General features: G+C 39.7%; 1 protein-coding gene across 5 annotated transcripts in view; it reads right to left on the bottom strand.

Annotated features, from left to right (window-relative positions):
- LOC124184622 (LIM domain only protein 3-like) overlaps positions 1–27,488 on the bottom strand; it is a 115,337-nt gene that overhangs the window by 38,908 nt on the left and 48,941 nt on the right. For 2 of the 5 annotated variants that reach the window (XM_046574551.1, XM_046574550.1), the window contains one exon: positions 19,755–19,785. The exons of 1 other annotated variant lie outside the window; for it this stretch is intronic. In XM_046574551.1, coding sequence (XP_046430507.1) covers positions 19,755–19,785 — 31 coding nt within the window. Of the gene's footprint in view, positions 1–1,991; positions 2,062–19,754; positions 19,786–27,488 lie in introns of all 5 variants that reach the window. 2 more of the 5 variants (XM_046574552.1, XM_046574554.1) reach the window with 2 other exon arrangements.

The following is a 27,488-nucleotide window of genomic DNA, read 5'->3' on the forward strand; positions in this document are numbered from 1 at the left end:
GTGTTGGTTATTTTTGTATAGGTTATTTTGTGTGGATTATTTTTGTACGGGGTATTTTTGTTCGAGTTATCTTCGTACAGGTTATTATTTCTGAGTCATTTGGTCGTAGTACCCGAAAACTTGTATGTTTTTCAGTTATGATTAAAAAATGAAGACACCTATATACGTTATAACCACGGAACTACAAGAAATTTCTATCGGCGCGGATATAATTTCAGGGTGAAAAATAATGGAGGATCTCGTCGCTTAGCGTGCGAGGCACCCGCATCCGGGGGAAAAGGCAATCATTTTCTAAAATGCAATAATAATGCGCTGAGACTGGTAATAAATAAATTGCTCGGGGGTGCCTCTATACACACCAATAATATGAACAGGTAGGTATGTGAGCGGTAAGGGGGAAGGGATATTGCTTAGTGGAGACCCGGGACCCTCCCTCGGTCCACATTATTATTGAGACCGACCCCGTTCGGTCTCAAATAGCGACGGCTTCGAATCGCTCGCGAAACGAACAACCCTCGATTTAATACGCTTTCCAACAAGAAACAGTTTTCCCAAAAATTCCCAATCAATCTGTTATTCATACCTGCCTACACTGAGAAAAATTTCATTTGTTATGGTAACTAGAAACATTCGATGAAACGGGTATCGTTAAAGAAACTGCTCGAATATTGTTGGAATTACGAAAAACGAGGTACGCCGAATCATTTTGCGCTATCGTTGATCCTTTTTTGGTAATTGCAACGCAAAATCAGTTTCTGGGGTTTACTCTACTTTTTCAGTTAAATAAGGCTTTAACGTCGATTTATTGTTGCGCAAGCATTAAATTTTTACAACGGTCACAAGAAAAGATAGCAACAGTGATGATAATGAGAGAGAATAGTAACGGGTACTAGACTTTCTGGTAACAGCTAGAAAACTGATTTTTATTTTGTACCTAGAACTATATTTTTCGATTGCGGTAAAAAATGAAAATAGTTAAGGACTGAACGGTGACCGGAACTAAAAATCTCACTCAGTGTGTTACTATTTAATAGTATTTTCAAAAGATAATCGTTCTCGTCTGTACGGATGAATGCAATTGACAATTGAACGTAGTTTCGCCGAATGTTCACTGGCTGGAAATTTTGTCAAACAATTATTCATCAAGAATAAGTTTTCCTAATCCGAATCTCGAGCTTCCTTATAATCCGAATAAATAATTTCGAATGAAATATTTTTCTTATACAGAAAAGAACCGCCGTAAATTACATCAAAAGAAAACATGAAATTCTTGACTAACGTTTTTCCAATAACCGAATAGCGAAAACTGACATAGAAATTGTCTAACAATAAAACATAAATTCAACGTAATTTCTCGATTCACTTGAAATCACGTAAAATTTTGTGGATTATTTTTATCTTGCAGATTTTCGTATGATTTTAAGCGATTCGTCGGTTATTCGGCTTGCTCACCGAGTTTCGGATGAAATTTGACGAAGCGAGCCAGGAATTGTTCGAATCCTTCGCTATATCCGAGAGCAAGTAAGTTGGATAGAGTGGGATATGAGTGAAATGCCTTCCCATCCCATTCAGGCGACAATAATTGCCTTATTGACATTAATAAGACGAACTGAGGGGGGGGGGGGGGGGGGGATGAGGATGATGTGTCGTCAAGCAACGGGCGTACGTATATTATATATATACGTATAACATACATATATGTATGCGTATAGGAGATCTATTATGCGTCAACCTCCGAAAAGGAATAGACCTCTTAGACCGTCGGTGACGGTTAAACGCGTATTAAATAATACACAATTGAATGGACAAATTTCTCTACCTACTTTTATTTCACTGTAATGGTAACGAGTTTCTTCCATTTCTTTTTTTTTTTTAGCGTCTCTTAATTCTTTTACCTCGCTTTTTCATTTCTTTTACGATTTTCAGCGTAATGGTAATGCGGAAGTGAGGCTACGTTTTTTATGCAGGTATTACAATTTACAGGTACTCACCGGCCAGTGTAGACTCAGTAGTTCTCGCTTCTCCTGGAGAGATCAGTGTTTAGCCCCATCAAAAAGTAATCTGAAAGAGATGGAGAAGAAAAATTTTAACCACATTTCATACCTTTCAATTGCAACGTTGCGGTGTGTAAATCTTTCTTATTAAAAAAAAAAAAAACGCCTACTTCGACAACAGAGAGCCAAAAAAAAAAAATCTCGACATCAAGTTCAAAATGCGATGTCGATTTCTTGGGTAGAATTTCAAAAACTTTCCAACACTGTTCGCTACGATAAACCAACTGCAATAATTATTTACGTACAAGAATCACGTAGCTAATCATTTTCACTGACAATGAGACGGAAATAATTTTCTAGCATAATATTCTCCAAGATTCGATATTTTCCAATTCATATTGTCATTTGCAAGAATGCTTATTCACATAAAGTTCTTCATTTCAATTTTCACTCGTATAACGTTCATGTGGTTTTGTAAACTTTTTATTCAAATAGCACGAGGCTTCATACCAAAATTGTGCAATTTTACACACCACCGAAGTATCGAAAGACGCGTTTCCGGATGATTTTGAAAATTTTTCGCCTGTTTCAAGCACGTTTTAAAATTCCTCACACTCCTTTCACCTTTTTCCTACCGCTTCCAAGTATTTCTAAATGGCACAGGAACATCAACAAGTGACCGAAGGGTTGAAAACGCGGAAAAATCGCTGTGTGACGTATAAAATGTTCACCCCGCAGGATATGTATATTTTACACACCGCGACGGTGGGACAAGTTTAATAATATTCGTTCCATCAAGCCGCGGCTTCTGCAGGGCCGGACTCATATTAATTCCTGCGTGATGGCGGCGCGGTTCTCGGTTTGCGGAATGAGACGCGTATATAATAAAGTGAGTTTTTAATTTCCACCGTCGCCGCGTCGTTGCAGCCCGGCTTTGGCGTCGTTGGGCGTCGTTGGGCGTCGACTCGCCCCCTAAGAACGGGCTAAAAGGGGTGTAAAAATTGTGAGAATTAAGGTGGCCTGCCTGGCTCGCTGCCTGGTGGTGGTTGGCCTGCCTGGCTCGGCGGCTCGCGGCTGTCGGCCAGTATTACTAGATAAATCACCCAACAGGCAATATCCTCGTTCCACTATATTTCTCTTTCGCTCTCTTCCTTTCCTTCCGCCCGCGGCCTCATCTCCTTCCGCACGTTTCCTATGCCACCCCCGATTCCCCCGCCCCCTCCCCCAAGCTAACTCGAAACGCTCGACTCATTACCGAGAGCGTTCTCCGCGTGACGTCACAGTCCCTTGGGAAACCAGGAAACAAATTTCAGCGAATAAGGAAAAGAATCGAAACGCACCATCAGCTTGTTGTATTCGTATACTAAGAATTACCAAAAATGATCCGTTATTTTTTCCCCGATTAATCGGGTATAATCGATTATTTATCAAACTCGATTATTTTTCGTCGCAATAGATTTTTAGTAGTCATTGTCTTACTTGCTAAGTACCTATTTGATATAATTAGTGAAAGACAAATGAATATTTTCACCTGATATTACAATTATTATATTTTTTATTTATTATAATTTTCTACTACTTGTACATGTGTTCAAATTTTCTCACGTAGAAGAATCGTCTTTTGCGATAAATTCGCGTATACGATCAAAGCTGGTTGAAATTTGATAACTTGACAAAAACGATATTACCAGGAAAATAATTTCAATAACTGTACCATTCGTGGAGAATTCATTTTTTAAAAATCCTGAAAAACAAAACTCTTCAAACGCGTCAAAGAGTGAGATATTCTATTTCGAAATTGATTCGGAATCCCGCTCCGATATGAGCTTGAACATTTCCGCATAAATCCAGCCTGCAGGTTTGATTCGAATGTACGTTTTCGTACAGTTTCGATTGTTGATAAAAATTCACCGAGAAAATGATTAAATTTTCAATATATTCTTGTTTCCACATCAAGTTACATTATGCCCAAATTACCGATAGATTTACAAAGCGACGAGAAGGATATTAAATAAAAAATTATAATGTTTGCATTATCAAAAATTTTCTGTTCAAATGAGTAATATTTTGTGTCTCGATTCCTGAGCGCATCTTGAAGGAAGAAAATCTTGTCCGCCACATTGCAGGGTGTGTTTCATTTCCCACAGGACATGACGAGAGAGATATTTCTCGTAATTTCATAACGACTCCGTCCGAAGTTCCCGGTAAATCCGACAAAGGTTTACCATACTCTGAGGGTCGTCGGCAAAAACGAAGGGCTGTCAACTGTCGTTTTCCGAGTCCTCGGGGAATAATCGGTATATTTTCTCAGGTTATCCCTGCAGGAAATGCAGCGAGATATCCCGTAGAAATCCGGTCCTTTTTCGGGCACGGATGAGTAGGTATACACATATAGGTATATGTGTACCAAGGGTTCAGGGTGGAAACACGTGCTAATATTTGTCCACAGATTCGAGGGGTGTGGTTTTTAGGGATGAGGCATAGAGTGTATTATGAATTCCTCTATATTTTGACAATTGGCTCCCAACTTGAAACTGCGAGAGAGCCCACCAGCCTGACACCGAAGCTTTCAAACAATAACACCCACCCGCCGGATGGCGGTTAAACTTAATACACAGGCGAAGATGTAGAAAAAGCAAATAAAATTTACCCCCGCCTGGAACGTTGCAATAACGTACGTTTGTCAAAAAGGAATAACGTCAACAGTCGTGTAGTAAGCCGCGCTTTTCGCTCTTTATTGCGTGTACGTATTATCCGAACGGAAATGGTGGAAAAAAATAGAATCGGATAACCGTTTGAATGTGGTAGAAAATTTGTCATATTTTTTTTCTAATTTACTGCACGTGATGTCTCATATTGTACTTGATTTTGATTAATTACTTCAATAACGGAAGCCTCAGACGAGACGGAATAATTTCAATATATCTTCACAGTTGCATCGTTTACTTGCAGCTTCGAACAAAGTTTTACCGAAATTGCAGCTTCCCGGGATAAAAAAAAAAAAAAAAAAAAAAAAAAAAAAAAAAAAAAAAAAAAATTAAAACATCACTGATGAAAATTTGACAGTGAAAAGTTATTTTATTGTTTTGATTGACATAAGCGGTACTTGCTTTAGCCACTGTTTACTTAAATCAAAGAAAATTTCGTCGAATCGATGCGTTTGTAATTTTGACTATTTCTTTTGAACGGTGTTATTTTTATTTCACGTTTAAAAAAAATCAATTTAACTTTCATGCCGAGTGATTTTCCAAAATTTGTGTGTATAAGACAACGCGAATTTTTGTAAGTCAGGTAAAAGTATGCAACTTGTAAATTTTTCAACTTTCCATCACATACGGCGGAATGGAAGAAGAAAAAATGACTCGAAAAAAAAAAAAACTGGTCGTAAAGTTCAACGTCTTAATTGCAATAAATTAGCAATTTTACTAGTGATCGTCACGCTTGTTGAATTCGCAAAAGCTACGCATAAACGTGGCGATGATGAACCGAGAATGAATTTGTCAACTTCAAAGAAAGCTCGCCCGTACGAAGTTGTCGCGGTTATGAAGCTTCCGGAAGGCAAGTTTCCATTCTCTTTATAATACGTAACCACAAAAGCACGTTAATACCGAGTGGTGGAGGCAAAAAGAGTGCGAGAGAGAGAAAGAGAGAGAGATTAGGAGGTTTTAAAACGCCTTCCCGCATCCAGGCAACGGGGCCTGGTAAGTTGACTTAAAATTCTTCTGAGACCAGGGACATCTGGAATATATCCCTAGGGGCTCCACTGGCAGCGAGGCCTTTTATACAATAAACCAACGCTTAAATTATATCGTCACGGCGACATCCTGTTTTACTAAACTCCGTAACCGCGAAATAGAACAAGACGAAGACTAAGAAGAAGACTAAGAAGAAAACGAAGAAGAAGAAGGAGAAGGAGATGAAGAAGAACTAATTTTATGCTCCATGAAATGAACGGTTTAACTCGGGTATCGCCTCTTCGTATTATTACGGTATTAACCCGCTGCATCATGCAAACAATATCCCACAAGTTGACGAATTACACCGAATCGCATGATCTTGTTATCATCTCGAGACGCGGCCTGATAAACAATAATTTTACGATTTTGTGCCAGCAATCGTCATAACTGAATGAAATTGTATATTTAAAACGATCACATGCAATATGTTAAACAAAATTTAATAAAACCGGCCAACAATTTTTCAACGAGTACAAATTTAAAAAAAATCGTGGGAGTTTACATTCCCGTGGAGTATTTTCCCCTGTGATTAACATTACCGATTAATTTCCTACAGTTCATGACTGACAGGCGGAAAAAATACGAGCAGAATTTCAATTAAAAATTAGCGATTTATCCGTTAATAATTTAGCTTTGTATAAAAATTGAGCGAACGATTGATTTTTTTTTTTCTTGTTTTATGTTACAAATAAATCATTTTACAATTTGGATAGTGTCAAAAGATATTATTATGATGGTCTAAAACAATAAACTATTCCATCTGAAAATTAATGAATTTAGTTTATTATTTTTGAGCAGATAATTAAATTGATTCAAAGTGAATATTGATGTGTTTTTTTTTAATAACAAATAATGCTCAAAGGATTATCGGAATCACCGAGTTTTAGTAAAATTACGTTGAGAAAAAATGGCCAAATACATGAACGTTTAAATTTGGCAGGCGTGAAAAAATTGACCGAAAAATTGATTAATTTGAACATTGATATTTGTGGGAAAAATTGTTTACATCCAATTACGTACGAGATTTCTCGTCTTGAATGAAAAATCGTTGAAAAAGTGAAAACAAGTTGGCGAATCGAAACAAATTATATTTAAAATGACGTTGACTCGTACATCTTGAAACGTTTTCGTTTCTTTTTTTGCCTGTGGGCGGGAAAAAAAAAAAAAACCGGCGCGTCGTTAAAGAATTCCCTAATAGGATGTGTATCGTATGAAAATGAATCGTTTTTCCAAGCAAATGTAACGAACTTGTATAGAAAACGAGGGTCTTGGATGTATCGTAACGATAGGCGAACGCATGACGCGGACCTCCGCTAAGAAGCACTCAGAAACGTAAAAACTCAATTAAGGAAAGAGGCTCGACTTGACACTTCTGACCCGAGACGATGCGGCGTTCGTTCCAAACGGGGGTACGAGGGGCCCAAAGGCCCCCCGGAGTACGGGGATCCCTTCGTTTCCAAGGGACCTCCCAGAGTGTTGTATTAGTCGGTTCAGCTCGGACTAATGGACCGCTTCCTCGGATAATTACGGGGGTATAATACATGTTGCATAGCTATACGAGTATATTACGCATGCATACAGCCGAAAAGTGGGTGAATATTGGAAATTTACAGATCGACGATGAAAAATTATTAAATTCGATCGAGGTTTGTTTTATTCTTTTACGTTTCAAAATTATGTAGACCGAACTTCTCTTTCATATTTCTTTTCACTAAAATCAATCGACGGAAAGCGTATTTCGCACGACATGGTTTGCATTACCCAGGATTATATCTCTAAAACCACTAAATCGATTCACTTTAAACTTTGTCACGCGGTATTCTAGGATGGTTTTGTTTTCTTTTGCAAATTTTCTTTTAATTCATCGTTACATTTCTTTTATTAGTAAAGTAAAGTAGTAAAATTCAAACGAAAACTAAAATTTCAACTTCAAACGGTGGCCGTTTTGTTAAGGGATTGAAAATGGAAGAAATCAGATCATGACAAAGAGGGTGGATTGTACAAGAATGCCGTTTCCGAATTTGAAGTAAATCGGTATAACCGTTTTTGAAATATCACAGGTGGCGCTAAATATGACGCACCGAAGTAAATGGTTGACCTTATCGGCAATAGCAATGCTTCATATACATCGATTCTGATAAAAAAAAAACAAAAAAAAACTATGTAACCAAAGTTGGATATGCACACGTTCGTTTAAAACAAACCCCAATCGAATCGAATAATCGATTGCAGAGATATAAATGCCCAAAATTTGCCGACTTTTTCAATAATCTGATTCCGTAAATATGCAATCAATCTTATTACCGTAACTAGGCATAAAAAATTATTCCAGTCGTAATTAATCATGTGACGCGTGTAATTCGCCTTCGTAATTTTGGGGATCCAACCGGAGGTGAAGGAAAAATTTAAATACGTAATAAAAATGAAGAATTATTACTATATGGGAATATAAAATTGTTTTGTTAGTTTACTTGAAAATTCACAGGCTTTATTCAGACACGTTTCTTCACTGTCGCGAAGTATATAAAGAAATTTCGCAACATATATACAATTCGGATGAATAAATTCTTGGTAAAGAGATGAGTTTAACTTTGGGGGTACAAGAGAATTATAATTGGATTATATACGGTAAAAAGTAAGCTAAGAATTCCTCGTAAATTTCGGCTATAATATATACATGTACATTCGCCATCAGGGAAAGTGGAGAAAAAAATGTATTATCGGTATAAACGTGCGTTGCACCGAATTTTATCTTTTTTTTTTCTTTCCTTCTATTCTCCTTTCATTCCTTTCTTTCTTTCATTCGTACGGTTTTCATTAATTTTACGACATTTCTTTTCCCCACAATCGTTCATTAACACATTTTTCCCAACTTCCCACCGACGAAGGTTTAAATTGCATTGACTACGGATGGGATTGAAGGTTGTATTTAAATAAAAAGACGCGAAAAGGAAGGGCGAGAGGTGGCGGCGGGTGGCTTTGGGGGGGGGGGGCCAGGCAGGTCAAACGGCGGAATCGCAGAATGGCCCGTGATTGCTGCAGGGCCAAGCATAATTGCACCCTTTGTGGCGCAATCAACGCCACAACTCGACCGGATCTCTGCAGCTATATATTATATAGGTTTCCAAGCGCGTGTGCGTGCGTATCCGTATGCACGTGCGCACGTTTGTCGGTTCCGCTGAACGTACAACGCCTGTTTCGCACACAAATTCGCGATCCCCATAACCCCTTATCCCTGTGTATGAAATTTACGAAAAAATCCCCGACAGATCGAGCCGCTTATATGGGGCACGCACGTATCGCGTTACTCGCAATTAAACACGACCATTGTCGCCTGCAGCTCATTCCTGATGTACGTACTTGATGCTTTTTTTCCACCACTGTTGTTGTTGTCGTCGTTGTCGTTGTTGCTGTTATTATTCCCGTTAGCCCCGTAACGCCGCATCAACCTCTCATTCAAACCGGGATATCAAATCTCGAGCGGATACCAAACGCGGGTTATATTTCTCCCCGAAAACGCACAATACGATCCGTTAACGATATCATTCACGAACTTGCCTCACAATCAATTTCGTGCATTCATATTCGCCGGAACGTGAGGTGAAAAAATTCAAAAATAACTGTTTTTTTCACACTAAAATAATTGAAAGAAAAAATAAACACACACGCGCGCGCACAATTTGTAGGATTCACTAAATATGGCAAAAGAAATATTCTGTTCGTTAAAATAAATGTGGTTTTACCTAATAACCCGAATTTTTTTTGTCGAATCAGATGGTAATTGTTTCATTAAAAAATTTTAAAAGATAACATTTCTTTCTTTATACTTTGGGTGGTAAATTCATCAAATTCCTTCTGCGTTGCTGGCGGAAATTGACGGGTTCATCAGGCAATCATTACAACAATGAAAACGTTTATCTGTTTTTGTAATCAGTCGCAGCTACCAGCGTGTTCACTTGATGGAGCAGAATTAACTTCACTCTGTGAATTTATTTAGATCGATCAATTTTTCGAATCACTCAATTCAACTGTCTGTTCAATCAACGAAATTATTAATAAATCATCGGGATTTTTTTCCCTTTACATCGATTCAATTCTCTCACTTTACAATATAATCAATTCAATTGAATTTGAATTGCGTCGAAAAAATGTCCAGGAACATTCGTTATTTATACCATTGAATTAAAAAGAGGAGAATAAAAAACCGGAGAACCGAATGCTGAAATCGACCGATTTATTTACACCGGACAAATATTTATTGACTGACAAACCGATATTTTTCTCAGCAAATAAAAAAGAAACGAAGCTATCTTATCAATCAAGATGCAGCGATTAGCGACACAGGGGAAACAGTTCGAAGCGGTGAAACCCAAGAGTCCCCTTAAATCCCGAGCAAGTATTTGCCTAATCTTCTCTCTTCAGCAGAATCTTTGAAGGAGCCTAATTAAAATTCAGGATTCAAGTTTCGGCCCTCGTAAAATTCGTATCAGTGGTAAAAACGGGGTTTGCACGAGAGCGAGATGGAGAGAAAAAAAAAATGAAAAATGGGAAGACGGGTGTCCGCAGACGCGCCACGACATCGGAGTGAAAGGCGTCTATGCCCCGACGATGAAGAGGCTGCACTGGAGGGTTTTGGTGTTAACTCATGCCCGCCTCCTAATTCCCGGCTTCGTCGAGTGCTCCTCGTTTATAATGAGCTCATTTTTGCCCATTAGGAGCCGACTTCTGGAATACATTTCCAAACAGAGCTGTTCGTCGTACACAGAGAGAAATTTTCGTTGTTCGGTTATCGCGTACAATCCATAAGCCAACAGACTTAACGGGCTAAAAAATTTTAAGATAAAATTTAAAAATAGCTAAAAATTTTTGAGAAAAAAATTCCATGACATTTCCAGGTATTCTCCAAGACCCAGTTCTGGTAGTTACTGAAACCTAAATCGTTTAGCTTATTAACTCTGTATCGGTTTAAATTCAATTCGAATTGAAAAAAATATAATGTACAAAAATTCGATTCAAGCCAGTTTTTATTCTCGACGTAAAGAAAAGAAATTTGTGAACTCAAAAAATCATTTCTAATTCCCGTGATAGAAAACTAATATTTTTGGTTATTTTCATGACCAAAATAGAAAATTTTCAGGCCTTTCCAGATGTGTGGCTAACATGTTTAAAGTTGCGAAACATGTTTAAAGTTGCGATAAACGGAAAACGTGGTACCGTAATAAATTTTTACCCATTGTTCCGCATTTTTTTTCAATTTAACTAATATTTTAACCTTTATCATAACGATACCCGTTTTACTAGAATCTTAGGATAAATGACGGTTTGATTCCGTATTTCAGCTGCGAGATTTTGGATTAGCCACGACTTTTTTCTTCTTTCAATTCGGAATAATAAACACCGCCACGGCGAATAATCGCGCATCTAATGCGTGGCTAAATTTTTACCCACCTCTGGAATTTTCGTTCGACGAAATAACACCGTTGCGAATGATAATTATTCACGGACTGCTGATGGAAATATAAACTCTTGCCCGATATTAGCGACGCTGCACGCTCCAATCTAACGTGACGAAGTATACGCGCATTTAATTACACGTGCCTAATTTATCCATCTTTCGTCGTTTTCGAGTATTATAATATCACATTCCAGACTGCAAACTGTGAATCTACGGTGAAAATTAGAGGGACGATAAAAAACTGGGGCGAAGAAGAACTTGAGCTACAAGTGTTAGAAAGAGGCAGGGTATTTAAATATATCCAAACATGAAGAATTCACGAAATTACGCGACTTCCATTTTTCATTTCAGATACTTCGTAACGACGCAATTATTTCCACCGTTTCGCGTTGTGTAGCAGAAATAAAAGGTAACAACAAATAAATAACCGTTGAGAGTTTGGTTGCGGATTGAAATTTCGAAAAGATTCAATGTTCCGGATTGTTCTAATCCAATGCCTCAAAATTTCCAGAGTTAATCGTCGCACAATTATGTCCTACGTAAATTTGTCATAACAAACGACTGTTGAGATTCGATATGATTCGACGAAAACAAATCCGTCACGACTAAAACTCAAACATTCGTGCCTAAAAAATTGGCATCGAAAACACGTCGATAAGCGTCGGCACAAAGATTTCTACACCCGTGAAGGTTCATCGCTCGAAAAAAGTAATCTTTGATAATTTTCTCGGTGATAATTTAATCCGGACTCGTGTGAAATTGTTAATTGGGAGAAAAAGCTGCGCGAAGTTGCTTGGAATCGTTAAGGCAAGGTATGGCGCGTAAGTGGCGTAGTAAGCCAGACATCCCGGGGTCTTAGCTATAGATAAAATTATCCTGAGCGAGCTCATAACCCGACTCTAACCCGACCCGATCCGGGAGGAAATTGTTGGTCTGCTCTATCCCCTCCCTGTGTGCACAGCTCGTAGAGAAGGGTTGAAAACTTTTATATTAATCTTATAGGAATATTAGCCAAACGTTATACCGTACTTGACTGAACCATTTTCACGATCGTAATATTCAGCCAGCTGCATCGCTCGCGCTCGGGAAATGGGAAAATCGAAATTTATGTACCTACCGTTTGTTATGCTTTTAGGAAACTCGAAATTCCGCATTCGCTGTCGACAAGTGCGTCAAAGAATTCCGCAAACATTTTCAGGCTCTGCCGATTTTCACGATTATCCTGATCCTAATTGCGTGCAACGTGAATGAAGTCAAATTTAGAGGGGAAGAAATTAAAGAAACGGAACGTAGAATTCAAAAATAAAAATCGATCATTGCCGAATGTCGAATAAAACTGTAATTGTACAATTCTTTTCAATCTTCAAAACGCGTTCCAGTATACAGTGTTTGTTCGAGTGGAGAGTTGGTGAGATTTTTTCTTTTCTATTATCCTTTGAGAGAGTACATTTTTCATTACTTTACATGTTTTACATGACAACATTATTGAACGCAAATATACACTGAGAAAAATTTCATTTGTTATAGTAACTAGAAAAATTCAGTAAAACAAGTATCGTTAAAAAAAACTGCTTGAATATTGTTTAGATTACGAAAAACGGGATACGCCTAACCATTTTGCGCGATCGTCGATCCTTTTTTGGTAATTGCAACGCAAAATCAGTTACTTCGGTTTACTCTACTTTTTCAGTTAAACAAGGCTTTAACGTCAATTTATTCTTGCACAAGCGTTAAATTATCTCAACAGTTACAAGAAAACATAGCAACAGTGATCGTAACGAGAAAGAATAGCAACGGATACCAGACTTTCCGGTAACGGCTAGAAAACTAATTTTCATTTTCTACCTAGAACTATATTTTTCGATTGTGGTAAAAAAATGAAAATAGTTATGCACTGAGCGGTAACCGGAACTATAAATTTCTCTTAGTGTACCCTCAAATAAATAGCTGGCCTAGAATTTTAAGTTAAAAAGTCTGGTTCGAAAAAACTGACGAGTGATGAAACGACGTGACAATTGGATAAATCCTCGATCGTTCCTCGCATAAACAAATTACGGTACATAATTTAACAACGATCGGGGGACTGCGGGAAAAAGAAGAAGAATGGGGGGGAAGGGGGGGGTGGGGTGGGGGAATAGTTTGGCCGAATGGCGAGCCCTCTCCCAATTTCTCTGCTGCTTTAGGGTCAATTACCGCGGCACAAAGTCAACCAGCGGTGCGACAGAGATATCGGTAGAGGTAGACGACGGCCAATCGTGACTCGCTTTCCAGAATTTTTTAACGAGGCCTGTATTTAATACGTGAGTCCTCGCCGTCGTCGACGACGACGCGACCCTTCGCATCGGGAGAGAAAGAGAGAAAGAAAAAGAGGGAGAGACGAAGAGCGAACCCACCGTGTTCGAACAGAGGCTCTCAACCAAGCCGAGTTTTACACGGCAAGATTGACATTTTGTTGGAGAAACTGTTGCCTGGCTGCAATGCCGACACGAGCATTAGAAAACTAAATATCGAGTTGAATAGATTTGAATACTCGCAGAGTGTTCTTTGCGTTAGCATTTAAGTGACGATTACACTTGATAGCCTTTTTTCTACCCAACTAAGCGTTCGTTAAATTTCATTCGTTCAAGTCATTCCAGAGACTCGGAACGTTGGGTTGGGTTATAAACGTTCGATTAAACAGAGTTAATTAATGATAAGGATCGTAAAGGAGTTAAAGTGCTTGATATTACGTCTGTACTATCGAAATTAAATGCACGCACGTATAATGTGAAACTGCGATGAAATAGAAAACTTATTTATACTTTGCAATATAAATTAGAAAGATTGAAATCATTGAATTTTTAACTGCCCGCGAGCATGAAGAAGCGAAATGAATAAAGAGAAGAAAAAATAACGTGTATTCGGACGTGTGATTGAATTATTATACACCAATTCCAAAGAAAACTGTGAAAATGGTATATTTTTTTTTCCTAGGTGGTGTAAATTTTTCGAAATGTTTCTTACCAATCGGCAAAGCCCGTAAACTCCGTGTTTATTTAAACGATTACCTTGTGATGTCTACCTTGTACAAATATCCATAAATTTAGGAGACTGTAAACTTAGGGCAAGCATGTGCGTTCAGCCGTTTCTTCTCTTTTTCTCTCCTCTTCCTATTTTCCTTTCTCCAGGTTTTTTTTTTCTTTCTTTCTCTTTTTTTTTTTTCAAGGCTATGATAAATAAACAGATAATTGTAAACTCAAGAAAAGATAACAGACAAGAGACTCGCCTCTTCTCATATCAGAATCGTCCAATTCCCTGACGATGTACAGGCTTCTCAGTCAACCGCAAGACGAAAAGGATACCGTTGGAAAAACATTAATTCAGAAAAGATTGCCCCACTTTTTTTTTCCTTCCTGTAATTTTGTGGAAAAACGAGCATTTATTTCGATTGGTTTGAAAATTGTAAAGCCTTGTACAAGGATGTATAAGAAATGATATTTCAAACCGACAATAAGACGGCATCGTTCTGTTACCACAAGTATAAATTTCGGGGCAACCTAATTCTTCGCGGCAGATAAAACGAGATTTTCTTTTCTCTCACTAATTCTTTGGGCAAACATTTGTGGGAGATAAAACGAGTATGCAGGCAACGTTTCAAATATATAGAGATAAATTACGCAGATATATCATTTCGAGGGTTTCTTAGATCAAGACTATTCTTTTGCCTACGCTCACTTCACTCGATGCCGACGCGCCTGTTGTCTGGTGTTGAATAAGTAAACAGAAATACACCGGAATAACGTTTAACTCCAAGTCTTGGATCTATAGAAATACCTCCAATATCCACTATACCCCAATTATTATTTATTTTTTTCCTCACAAACGTACGACTTTTCCCTACTGAAATCAGTCCAATTACACACGCTTTTCATACAATTGCGTACGTCAATTTTTTAACAGCAATTTTCGTGTATATAGATTAATTCTTCCATGAGACTTTAAAGTGAACTCTATGGTTTGACTCAAATACCCAAAACGTCGCTCAATTGTTTTGACAATTTTTCATAGTCAGGATGACACATTAGGTTACTTATTATTATTATTATTATTATTATGTATATATTACTGTTTTACTCAATTTTTCTAGCTACTGTAAGAAGTGAAATTTTTTTCAGTGTAGGCCCGGAATCGTAGGAAGCGGCCCTTCGGGATGACGCATTAATGCCTGCCTACCGCACGTATTCACTTTCCTTCCCGTACTCAGGCCAGCAGACAAAAAACAGAGACGAGGTACCGAGGCACAGTGCCATTAGTAAAATTACCGTTTACAATATTACCAATGAGATAGAGTGGCGAGTATTTACGAAGCGTAGGGTGGCTGCTCCGGCAGGGAGCCGGAGTTTCAGGGCTGAAGAACAGTTCCGATATCTTTTTAGTCAACGAGGATATTGTAGAGTAGGTACGAAGTGAAATTGGCCAGATGGCTCCTCTTCACTGCAGCCTCCTCTCCCACCTTCAACCGCAACGTCAGAGGCTTCTTTTCCTATCTTTCTTATCCTTTTATCCACGCTTCGCGTTTTACCAGCAACGGAATAACCCTGCACACTTAAGGTGCGAGGTGTTTTCACTTTTTTCAAATTTGATATGGTTCTACGCTTGAGGTACTGCTGTACCAACGATGTTTAAAACGCGGAGATAGAATTGCTCACGTTTTGAAAATAACTATTCGACATCTCCGGTACAAAAACGTGCTAAATTAACATCTTGATGATGCATGCAGCGACGCGCAGTCCATTGCAAAAGTACTTAAGGCAAGGTTGGAAGATTGAAGAATTTTATTGGAAGAATCGGTTCTAGAAATAAATTTAAAAAAAAAAATCAAAAATTGCAGATCCAAATAAAGGAACTTTAGTTGTTAATGGTTTTCAATAAAATTCACACGATTGCTTCATTTTTGTAACATCGAACTGGTAAATCAATCAGGGTTCCGAATCTATTTAAACCGTAAGTCTCTGTCCTACTGGTCAAATGTACCGATTGAAATTAAACTAAATAAAAACGGTTGTATTTCTGATAAATGTACCAATCACTTCATCCATTTTAATATCAGGCAAGCCTGCGTGCACGACAGTGTTGTCGCTCTTTGAAAAAAAGCAATAAGTTTGAATTAGTCAAAGGTTTTTCACTATCCCGACTCATCGCACTTCCGATGTCCTGATCACGAAATAATTTTTCGCATCGTTTTAAAAATCGGACGCCTATTTTCCGTGACGTTTTTTTTTTTTTCTTGTTGGTTACATTCATTCCTTTTTTTTTTTTGAGCCGTTGAAAGCTACATAGATCTCTCTATCCGACTGGCATTATTACGTCTTTCTTGCGAACGTTAAAATTCGTGCGCAAGGTGAAAAACGATAACTATAAATTCGAAGACGTGTAAGGAAAAGTTGATAAACCATCCAGTGGAAGCATTTACCAGAATCGTTCAACACGGTTATGAAAATAACATGTTCCCTACACGTGATAAACTTTGAGAGTAAATCAGGAATTATAATACACTGGCATTCGAATCGAATCGGCGTTGTCTTCCATGCCTCACCTGTTCGACAAACCCGATCTGTCGCCCTAGTGACGAATGATGGAAGGAAGGATATAGCCGGCAGAGCGACGAAGGGAAGCGAATAGTATCGGCGAAGAGCGACGACGAGAGAGAAGGAGAGAGGGAGAGAGAGAGAGAGAGAGCTGGCAAGAGGAGGGAAGAAGGAGACAAGGAGGAGTCACTGATTTAACGCGGGACAATTGAATCCAATTACAACCACGGAGGCTTACAGCGGTTCTCAACCATCGTTGACTATCGTCCCTGTAACGAAGTCGGGACTCAGAGTGCCTAGCTAAAATTTGGCTGTAAAAAAAAGCGTTCGCTAAATCATACGAGCAACAAAAACTCCCGAGTTTCTCGATGATCCGGCAACTGGCAAAGCGTGAAATCGACGAAAGGCGATTGTTCGCTCGCGACGTTTTCCACTTGCCGGCACCTGCGACACGTTCTGCATCCGTGTGTTACAGGGCGACTCGGTCATTTCGGGTTGCTCCGTTGTAGTTGGTCTGGCGGGGGTTGGCGCCCCTGGCTGTTCATTAGGGGCCGCATTGTCCGCTAACTAAGTACAGCCTCCCTTCCTTCTTCCCTCCCTTCGTTCCCTCTCGAGGGCGACGATGTCGACGTCGCGGGGCTCGCGCTACGCCATCCCTGTTCGATTCCCGACGAGGAGGCGGTGAACTTTGCCCACCAGGGACGTAGCCGTTCGTAAACGCGCCAGAGGTCGTCGTTTTCGATCACTTTTACAGCCGTGATCTTAACGCAAATTTCACTTATTTTTCTTGCCAATCGTTCCTTCATTCTTGGCATCTTCGACGTGGGGTTTTTAAATTCTCTCAATTTCAGTTCCAATCATTTCTTTTTACGAACATTATTATTTTGAATTGCGTGAATGTATCGCTGGAAAGTAAAATCGCAATGTCGTCGTGTCGAATTTAGTAATTCACACGCTAACGAAGGATCAAACTATCGAATTCCGCTTCATGCGCGATTTAGCCGTGAAATTTGATCAATTTTTTCAGATACATATCGTTCTCGGTGAATAAAAATAAAAATATCGTCAGTTCAAGCAGGATCCGTTCTTTCGCACAGTGTCTTTATTAAACTGTCGTTAAAACGACACCTGAACAGAACTTCGACGACGAATCGATAAAGAGCTAAAATACACAGTCTGTAGATGGTTAATGTCAAACCTTTGAATAATACCAAAAATTCTAGAGAAAAAGTACGTAGAAATTCAAAAAACAGCCTAGATTTGAGTCTCGCGTATTTGTTACCGATCAAGAGTCACGTCATCGTTTGGAGGGCGTTAAAGCATCGGATACACAGCAGCGAACGTCGATTACCGCACACCCAAGTATCGTGCACATCCATTTTTCAGATCCAACACATCCCGACACGCGTAAATTTCACTCTACTCACCCGATCCGAGACGACGGAAATTCAACCGGCACTGGCGTTGCCAGACAGGAACAAGTGTCAATCAGCGTTCGCGAACGGCGGTGGGACGCGTTGGGCGCAATCAGAAGCTCGCAAGGGTGAATGTACCGATCAAGTCCCACTGTCTGCCCACGGAAAGATCGCCCGGCGATAAAGTCGAATATTCGTGAGGTGGCAAGCGTTCACGGTCAACGGCTTGAAAAAAGCTCTGCCCGAAACTGCGGGAAGCGAAGAGTGTTGTCGGTGAAAAAAAGGTCGATAAGTGCATAATCGAGGTGCACGCGGAGGAACGGCGAGTTACCGCCAAACCTCTTCACCCCGATCAAAACCCGAGGACCTCTTTCACCTTTGCTCCGTTTTAATTAGAACAAGTCTATAAATATAAATACCCGCAAGCACAGCGTATCTAGCCGTCGGAATGACGGAGGTAAAGAGTGTCGACTCGATCGGTGTACGTGCCTGTGTGCGGTGACATTTTGATAGTTACACGCGTACCGCAGCGTGTGTGCAACGTGTCTGTAAATAACGAATGCGGTGAATTACAATTACCGAGATATGGAAATTTTCCTCGGTCCCGTATAACGAGAAACTCGCAGTGCTGTCGTACACCAGGTTGACTAGATCCCACATACCCATGACCTCTGTATAATGTGTAATATATGTATGTGGGTGCATGTAAATATGCATATCGACTCCCGGAAATTGGTCTTTGAGAAAGACAGACGCGCGGCGGTTATGCGCCACAGTTGCTATGTAATCAGAGCTCCAAGTTAACGGGGTCTTGCTTTCCCCTTTACTGCATACGTACGCGGCCAGTATGGCACGGCACGCCCCTGAATCCGCCGCTATCGTTGTTATTCGCATTTTCATTAGACGGTGTGTATAATGTACGATCTTTCACAGGTAAGTTACAATTTATGCGCAGGTGCGATACCGCCCCGCGTTTCAATCTTGTTTCTTTTTTTTTTTTTTTTTGTTTCCTTTATTTCCGCCTTTTTCTTCCGATAACCTCGTGCCCACGGGATGTCGCTAAAAACATGCTTGTCTTTTTTAAGTCAAGTTTCTTGACTCTTAAACACTTCCCCGTACATCCGAGAATCAAGATCATTTTCTACCTTGACGCAAAAACATGCGATATGAGAAATTCAAGAGATCTCACGACTCTCCGATCGCCGACGAGTACTGCGATACTTGTTACGGCATCGTTGTTGTCTTCCTAATAAATAATTTTTCGAGCGATACCGGCGCCTTTCGAATGTATTTTTCATACAGAGAACTAAGGATAGTCGAGAAGCCCTCGATGTAGAAAAAGAAAGTGGTAAAAGACTCGGTCAACAATGCCGTAGCGAACCCTGATAATCAGTCAGTCTTCCATACTCCAGCTCTTTTGATGTTTGACTTACTTGAATACATGAGCGGTTACTTGTTTCGAGGTTTACACATTTTCTAAGAAAGGGTAAAAGAGAGATTTTGAAAAGCTCGGCAAGTCAAACAACCCCGATCAAATACGGGATACGTTTACAATTGCTTTGCATGCCGTTGAGATATTCACTCACCGGTTCTGTTCTGCTGACGTGACAGGCGCGCCTGTAACAGAATTAAAGAAAGGGTATTACGGAATGAGCGATGCATGAACACACACACGCACACGCGCATGCATTAATATAGCAGTGCACAGGTAGCTCCGCGATAACGGAGACGGAAAAGAGGGCTTAAATATTTCATGCGTCATTAACAAAAAATAAAACAAAACAACCCGGTCACCCGGAATGTAAAATAAGCCAGCTGCGCGATATATAACGAAGGACAGCGGACTTAAACATATTCCAGCCGACCAAATACCCGCATAGGAAGTTGGTGATTAGGCGGAATCATATCTGGTGGCTTTGTTCGAGCGCTGCGTGTCTGCGGTATTTTTGCTATCTCCCTCGTGACGTTCATCGCGGTAGCCTCGTTTTCTCAGCTCGTAATGCGGCTTGTTTGTATTTGCAAAAAACCCAACTCGTTTCGCAATTCATGGCAGATGATTCGGTCGGTCCAAAGACCTTCAATATTCAAACAACTCGACGTACAAGTCACGTCGCAACTCCAAATCCGAATCATCGTTAAAATATTTTCATACGTTCGTTGTTGCAGGGCGTAAAAGATTCTTTTTTGCATATGAAAATGTTTCTCAACAGTGAAAAGATAACGTATACGCTACTTTTCTTCGACCGCGATGAAAGCAATTTATTACTGTTCAAATATCCCGCGCGATTTCAACCAACACCTTTGATTCGCGACGGCACTTGTGACGTCACTGGTACCTAACCTCTTCGATCCAACGTTTTCTCAACCTCCACTCTTTTCTGACGTACCAAATTGACGATCGGAAACTAAACTCATAATACACACAAGTCAGTTTTTTCTTCCTTCCGATCAAACCACATGCTGTAAATCTATTTCCATTCAACATTTCCGTGCACCTCTTCGAGGTACAATGTTTTTTCCAAAAAACGTCGATACTTCTGTAGCTAAATTTGTCGGATTTGCCAGTAAAACGTCATAACCAGAATCGAAGAGAGTTGGAATAAGGCAAAGACGCGCCGAGAACCCCTGGCGGATACTTTCCAGTAGACTGGTAAGTTATTTACCCCGAAGCCCGGAGCAGAGATGGACGAAGTTCGGTCTGGCGTACGCGGCGTGGCGGCAGCATTGAAGCGAGCGGGGTGTAAGAAAGACAGAAGCGTTACCGGGGGTAATTTTATCCGTGCTTAAGTAGGTGGATTCTGATGCGCATGGCTTCTGTCAGCCATCTAGCAGCATGGACGCAAGGCCGGTGTCCTGCCCCTACCTTGTCCTTCCTTGTCCTTCCTCGTCCCGGCTATAGCCAAGTATTTTCTACGGTCTCTCACCTCTTCAGACCCACGAGCATCTCCGTGAGCAACTAGCTTCGCCCACGATCAGACCGACGGTCTTGACACGCCGAGGGGTTCGGAGGTATTCAGGTATTTTCGATACACAATACCCGCCCTGCTGCAGGGCAAGAGGAAAGCTGGTAATCCGATTTCGAGACTCTGTACATACACCCGCTCTGTCCCGGTCAGTTATGTCCACGCTCTTCTTGACGAGTCGATTCTTTCGCCTCTTGAGTACACGTGTACGTAAGCCTGCCAGTGTGACAGGGAAAACCGAGGAAGCCTTACCGTTTTACCTTACCGTCGACGAGATTCTACCATTTCGCTCGCAAAAATACCCATACGGCTTCCATGCACCGCTCCCACCCTCGATTTAAATAAAGCTTCGATATTTCCCTCTTGGAGATGTAAGCGCCTCAGGTGTCGGTTGGCAAGTCTGCGATTAGGCAGCCGATGATCAAATTTTTAGTTAGGAACCGAGGCTGGAACGTGGTAGAAGGAGTTTAAAAATCCTGAACTACTGGCGTTCGGGTTTTGGAGTTTAAGGAGGCCACGTTACACTGCTTTGAAATCCAAAGACACTTGATAAAAATCCCGTCTTTTCTTCTACCACCATGCTTTCGACGGAATACACGCGGAATAAAAATTCGTCGCAATGACCAAAATTTGGTCCTTGCAATGAAAATTCAGGGTCAACATACATCCGACCGAACATTATTTTTACACAACTAAAATGTTTAGTTAATTTTACATTCATAGTGCGCAGAAAGAAAAATGTTTCACTAATGTTTGATGAAAGTTAGGTCACCAGAAACCCATAGATTCTGTGGCGATTGCGAAATCGGATATGAAATCATTTACATCATTTTGTAAGTATTGAAAAATGATTATCTGATTGTTGTAACTAAAAACATTATCGTTTGATTGTATTTTATGCTAGATGAATTTAATGCCACATCAAACAATGACAAAGAGATATGCCATTGTGAATTGACACACGTCTGTTTCGAGAAAGGATTTTTAACGCGTTACAGAGAGTGTTTTGCCACTTCAGTAAAAACAAATTATCGATGCACGATGTAACATATCATTTGATAGAGGTAATCAATTAGTAGCTCTCGTGATTTCGTAAATTTTACTAATCTTTATTCACCGAATAGATTTAACGAATGAATCTACCAGAGGTTATTCAATATTTTGATAATACCATGAGTAAAGTATTACTTGTTAAATTCACTAAAGTAAAATTGAGATTTTGTATTTATAAGTCTATTTTATTCGACACGATTTTTTTTGCGATTTTGAAACAATTTTTTCATTGATTTTGATATTTACAACGAAATATTGTTTTACCACGAGAAAATTTTCTACAAAATGCGGCTAAAAATTGATTTTTATGCATTGTAAAAATTCACTACCTTATTCGAATGAACATTAGAAAGTTCAGCTGCTAATTCTGGCTGCTATCTTCAGCCTCGTGTCCGTTTTACCGAGCTAAAATTCGCACCAACAGGTAGCTTTGCACGAGTCGATCCGCCATCTACCGTAGACACAAAACTGGTGAAACAGTTTATGAACCTGAGTAAATTCTTGGAATGAAACGTTCGAATATTACGCCGTTTAACACTTTTCGCTGGTAACGCAACCTGCGACGGTTGCAACGAACTTATTTCCTTAGATCGCAGCCCTGCATCAAAGTTCGAATAAGGTAAAGTGTGAGCTTCGCGGTAAAAGAGAAGAGACGGGGGCAATCCGTGTTTCGTATGAAAATGATGGAATCAGGCACGGCGTTATAAAAACAGGAAGAAATGTTACCGCCGTGCCTACTACCGGGTTTCTGTCGGAGGTATTCGTCCTCCATCATGGTGGCCATAATACATTTTTTATCTGATCGAGAGGGGGATGGAGGGAGGTAGAAAGGGAGAAGCTCTTCTTTATAGAGGGTGTACCGCCATACGCTATACCCACTGCCTTTAGGCATCTGTGCGAAGAACATACACGGGCATGTGTAGGTATGCACATGTTATGCCGCGTAAGTCACACGACGCGACGACGACCCTCGTCTACAGTCGGTTCTCTCATTTCACGCAAGTTCGACTGGAACAATTATGACCCGAGATGCGCTTTCCCTAAACAGGACGAGCTATCGTGACGCTGATTATACTGCTCGCTCTCTTTTTACACGCTTGTGTCATATATACAGTGAGAAAAATTTCATTTGCTACAGTAACTAGAAAAATTCAGTAAAACAGGTATCGCTGAAAAAACTGCTTGAATATTGTTGGAATGACGAAAAACGAGGTACGCGTAACCATTTTGCGCTATCGTCGATCCTTTTTTGGTAATTGCAAGGCTTTAACGTCGATTTATTGTTGCACGAGCAATAAATTTTCGCAACAGTTGCAAGAAAATATAGTAAGAGTGATCGTAATGAGAAAGAATAGTAACGGATACCAGACTTTCCGGTAACAGCTAGAAAACTAATTTTCATTTTCTACCTAGAACTATATTTTTCGATTGTGGTAAAAAATGAAAATAGTCAAGGACTGAGCGGTAACCGGAAATAAAAATTTCTCTCAGTGTAAACTGACTATGGATCACCTCGCAGTTGAGTATATTCTTCGGGGTTCATTGTCGCCTGAGACAAATCGGAATTCGTGAATTGAGATCATTTAAAAATCACCAACTAACCTCGACAATGCTTGCAAAGAATTTCAACAATCCCAAAGGATAAAATATTGCGAGGAAAAAGAGTTTCTTCTCGAACCCTGTCAAATTTATTTTCCATAGAAATTGAATCTTCTCGATATAATAAAAGCCATGAAAGATAAGATTTCGGCAAAATGTTTGAGAAAAAAAACACACCAACAACAAACGTTTCTAACAGCAATACGTCAAATTTTTACAAACTCTCCTAAAAATTGCATTAAATATGCCGAAAAGTCATCCCGGTTATAATCGCGAGAAACGCGATCCCTGGTAGTGCCTATAAAAGCGGACGGCAACGACGCGTGTATCGGAAGGTTCGATTCGGGAATAACGATATGTGTAGAATGAGGATGATATCTGGTCCGGTCTCGATCGTAGGGAGTGTGGGCGGTGGTAAGAGGGGTTTTCGGTAGGGAGAAGGTGGCTAGGGGCAGCCGGGGATTGAAAAGCAATTTCCCCGTCACCCGTCCTCCTCCTCGGCCCCCGTCGCGTCGAGAGAGCCGAAGAGGAGAGAAGGGGCGGTGGGGAGGCTTTATATTAATGATCCAGATATATTATCGGACGTGACCGAAATTGCTGTCAAAAAACTCGGATATTGGATGGAAGGAGATTGCCATGCTAGCCCGCTGCCTTCTCATATTGCCTGCAGAAGGTTCCTATCGGATCGGAATGCAATTTTAAGAAAATAATTAACCGAGTCTTAAGTACGACCACCATCCCGAACTCCGATGATACGGGCACACGCGTATCGCGCGCCTAATAATACGTATCAGCTGCGGTCAAACTAATCGTAAGCTTCCGACTTTCAAACCCCTTTTCTCTGTCTCTTTCTTTGAACAATTATTATAAACGGAAACAGGGTCCTGTAGTAATTGGGAGTAAGTACAAGATTTGATTTTTTGAAAACGTCGTCTTATCTTGTATTCTCCCTTTTTAGATTTCCCGACAAGAAGCTGGAGGGATAGAACAACGATTCGCTATTAAATGTGAAAAAATTTCTGTCGTAGAACAGATATTATAGACTGATGGTAGAGATATGGTTTTTCATTTTTTTGGTTAATGTGTTTGATCTATGTTGCGACAGATTGACAGAATTAATCTCGATTAATTTAAAACGGTCAATACTGCAGCATTGAAGAATTCAAATTCTCGAGCCCGAACTCGAAAACGCATGGATCGGTTGAATTTCCGAAATCAAGCATCTCATTCGACATAAAAATTCAGATGCACAACCGCATATCCACCGATGCGTTAATTTGTCACTTTCGACCAACTCGAACGCTATTTATTAAAGAAGCAAAGATTCATTTGACTCGTGTTGCTTGAAATAAAGAATATCTTTAAAAATCTAAACATAACGAGCAAACTAGTTTACAAGGTCCAGACGCATGAAAATTTCGTTAATTATGTATTTATACAAGCAGATACGTCGTAGATTGATTACTTTAATCAAGAGACAAAACCCTGCATTCGTAATTCGCGGCTTGAGAGATGGCAGAGTTATACTTTTCGCGACGAAACAGTAACAGAGTTAATTGTGTCGAAGCAGAGTTTGGTTACAAGAGGAAACGGTTAAGCGTATGCATAACGTAATACGTACACGTGTAGAACAAGCACATCGACGTCTGAAAATCGCGGGAGCATCTGGCTCATCTGCGAGACGCGGCGCTGCTCGCGCTACCAACATCAAAGAAAATATGATGCGCAGAGTTTATGACCGTAATGAAGGACATCCGGCACTGACAATCGCAAAAAAGTTGTATAAAATTGGCGACATGTGCGCGTACGCGCGTTCGTGGTACCATAAAATCAACTTCGGGTGAAATAAAAATGTCTACGTGCGTCAAGCGTGCGTAGATATGTAAACATTTTTCTTACACGAGATACAGCGAAGATCGTGGGAACTGTTCTCTGTTGAAACATCTTACCCAAATGTTCGTCAACGAGTTTCATGTATGGCAAAAAAGAACTGAACGATGAAAAATGTGTGCGTGTATCCGATAATTGTCTGTCTATCTCAATAATTTTACTCTATTATTCATTCTTAGACGTGACAAAATAAAGTGACTGATACGGAAAGTGGTACACTTTGAAGAATTCAAACAAGACTTTTCTTGTAGCAGCTTGATCGTTATTTTCTGATGAGCGTAATTTAATGTCCGATCTTTACGAAAAGGCCGATCACACCGTCGAGAAAATTTTCTGAACAGAATCTTTTTTCGAAAGGACGCTTTTAACTCAGTTAATACATAAGTGCAAATTTTATCCATGATTCTATACGTCCTACACGTTGGAAAAAACAGGGAAAATACGGCAGCTTCTCGAAACTGGTTCAGAGCTGATGGAGGCAAAACGAAAGAGTTTTTAGACACCCAGTTTGTACAGGGGAAGCTTTATTCTCATATATATATCATATACATATATATATCCGCCTGAAAGGGTGCAACATTTTAACAGACCCTTTTTAGCCGGGACTGTAAACGCAACGGTGTATCTATCAAGTGATACTTGAGAATGTTTGGAATGTACAATCAAGTACAAAAGTTCAGCTTCGGCCAATTGAGTTGCCTTTAACTAAAAAGTTCTTGTGGCGTAGAGGGAAAAATTCGAAAATTTCAACTTTTAACTGTAAATACTTTACATTGTTCTGATATTTTTTCACCGAAAAATTCGTATTCATTGTCCTGTTTTTGTGACCGATATGCAATATTACTCATCTTATTCTGAAATGAATTATTCACAAACCGCTCGAGTTGGATTTCGAGAATCAATAACGTATTTCTGACCCAATCGTTAGTTGATCGTATGAAAATTGTAAAGGTTTTAAAAAATCAACGTTGAACGATTTCTGAGAGGCAATCATTTACAAATAAAATAAGCTATTTTTCTTCGAAATCAAACGAGTCTTGGCATTTTTGCAGCTAAGAAAAGTAGAACAATGTAATTTTTCTCACATTTTTCATAAAAATTGGTACTTACAACTGAAATTAAGTACTTTGAAATTTTGCTCTCGATCAGGCAGACTTTTTTAGTCTGATTCTAATCGGTAAACTTCGGTAAGACTTTTAAAACGTTTGTGTTGTTACGTTTTTATTTCGACACATTTTTAACCTGACTGTACCTCCCACGCATCCTTAGAAGGATACCAAGGTACTGAAGCACTTCACAGAGAGAGGAAAAGAATTTTGCACGGATCAGAGCGTAAATTGCAATTACGTGATATAGATTCTTATCGAATAGGCAACTCAATTCGCGTAGCGAATGAGAAAAAAATTGCAATGATTTTTTATGCATTTTACAACTAGAAATCAGCCGGTCTTTGTAATTCTCATAAAAAATCGATCAAAGTAAAAAAAGGTAGCGGCGAAATTTTTCTGCTTAATCAAGATCGAAAAAGTGTACAAACTTTTCATTGTCATGATAAAGAATTTCGAATAAAACCTATTTGCCGATCGAATAGATAAGCAAAAGTAGCATCAAAATTTTTCTATCTTTAATAAAAAAAAAAATCCGTCAACCGCAATTGAGGCGAATTTGAAAATTACTCCAGCTGCAACCACGGCCGCAGATTAATAGTAATATAATCCGAAAGCGTTTCGTATCACGGGTGAAAATTTGTCGCCGCATATGCTGCGGCGTCGAGATTCGCCGTCCCCGTTATACACGTCAAAACGGACATTGATC

This window comes from Neodiprion fabricii, chromosome 6 (assembly GCF_021155785.1).
Source record: "Neodiprion fabricii isolate iyNeoFabr1 chromosome 6, iyNeoFabr1.1, whole genome shotgun sequence".
Classification (NCBI taxonomy): Eukaryota; Metazoa; Arthropoda; class Insecta; order Hymenoptera; family Diprionidae; genus Neodiprion; species Neodiprion fabricii.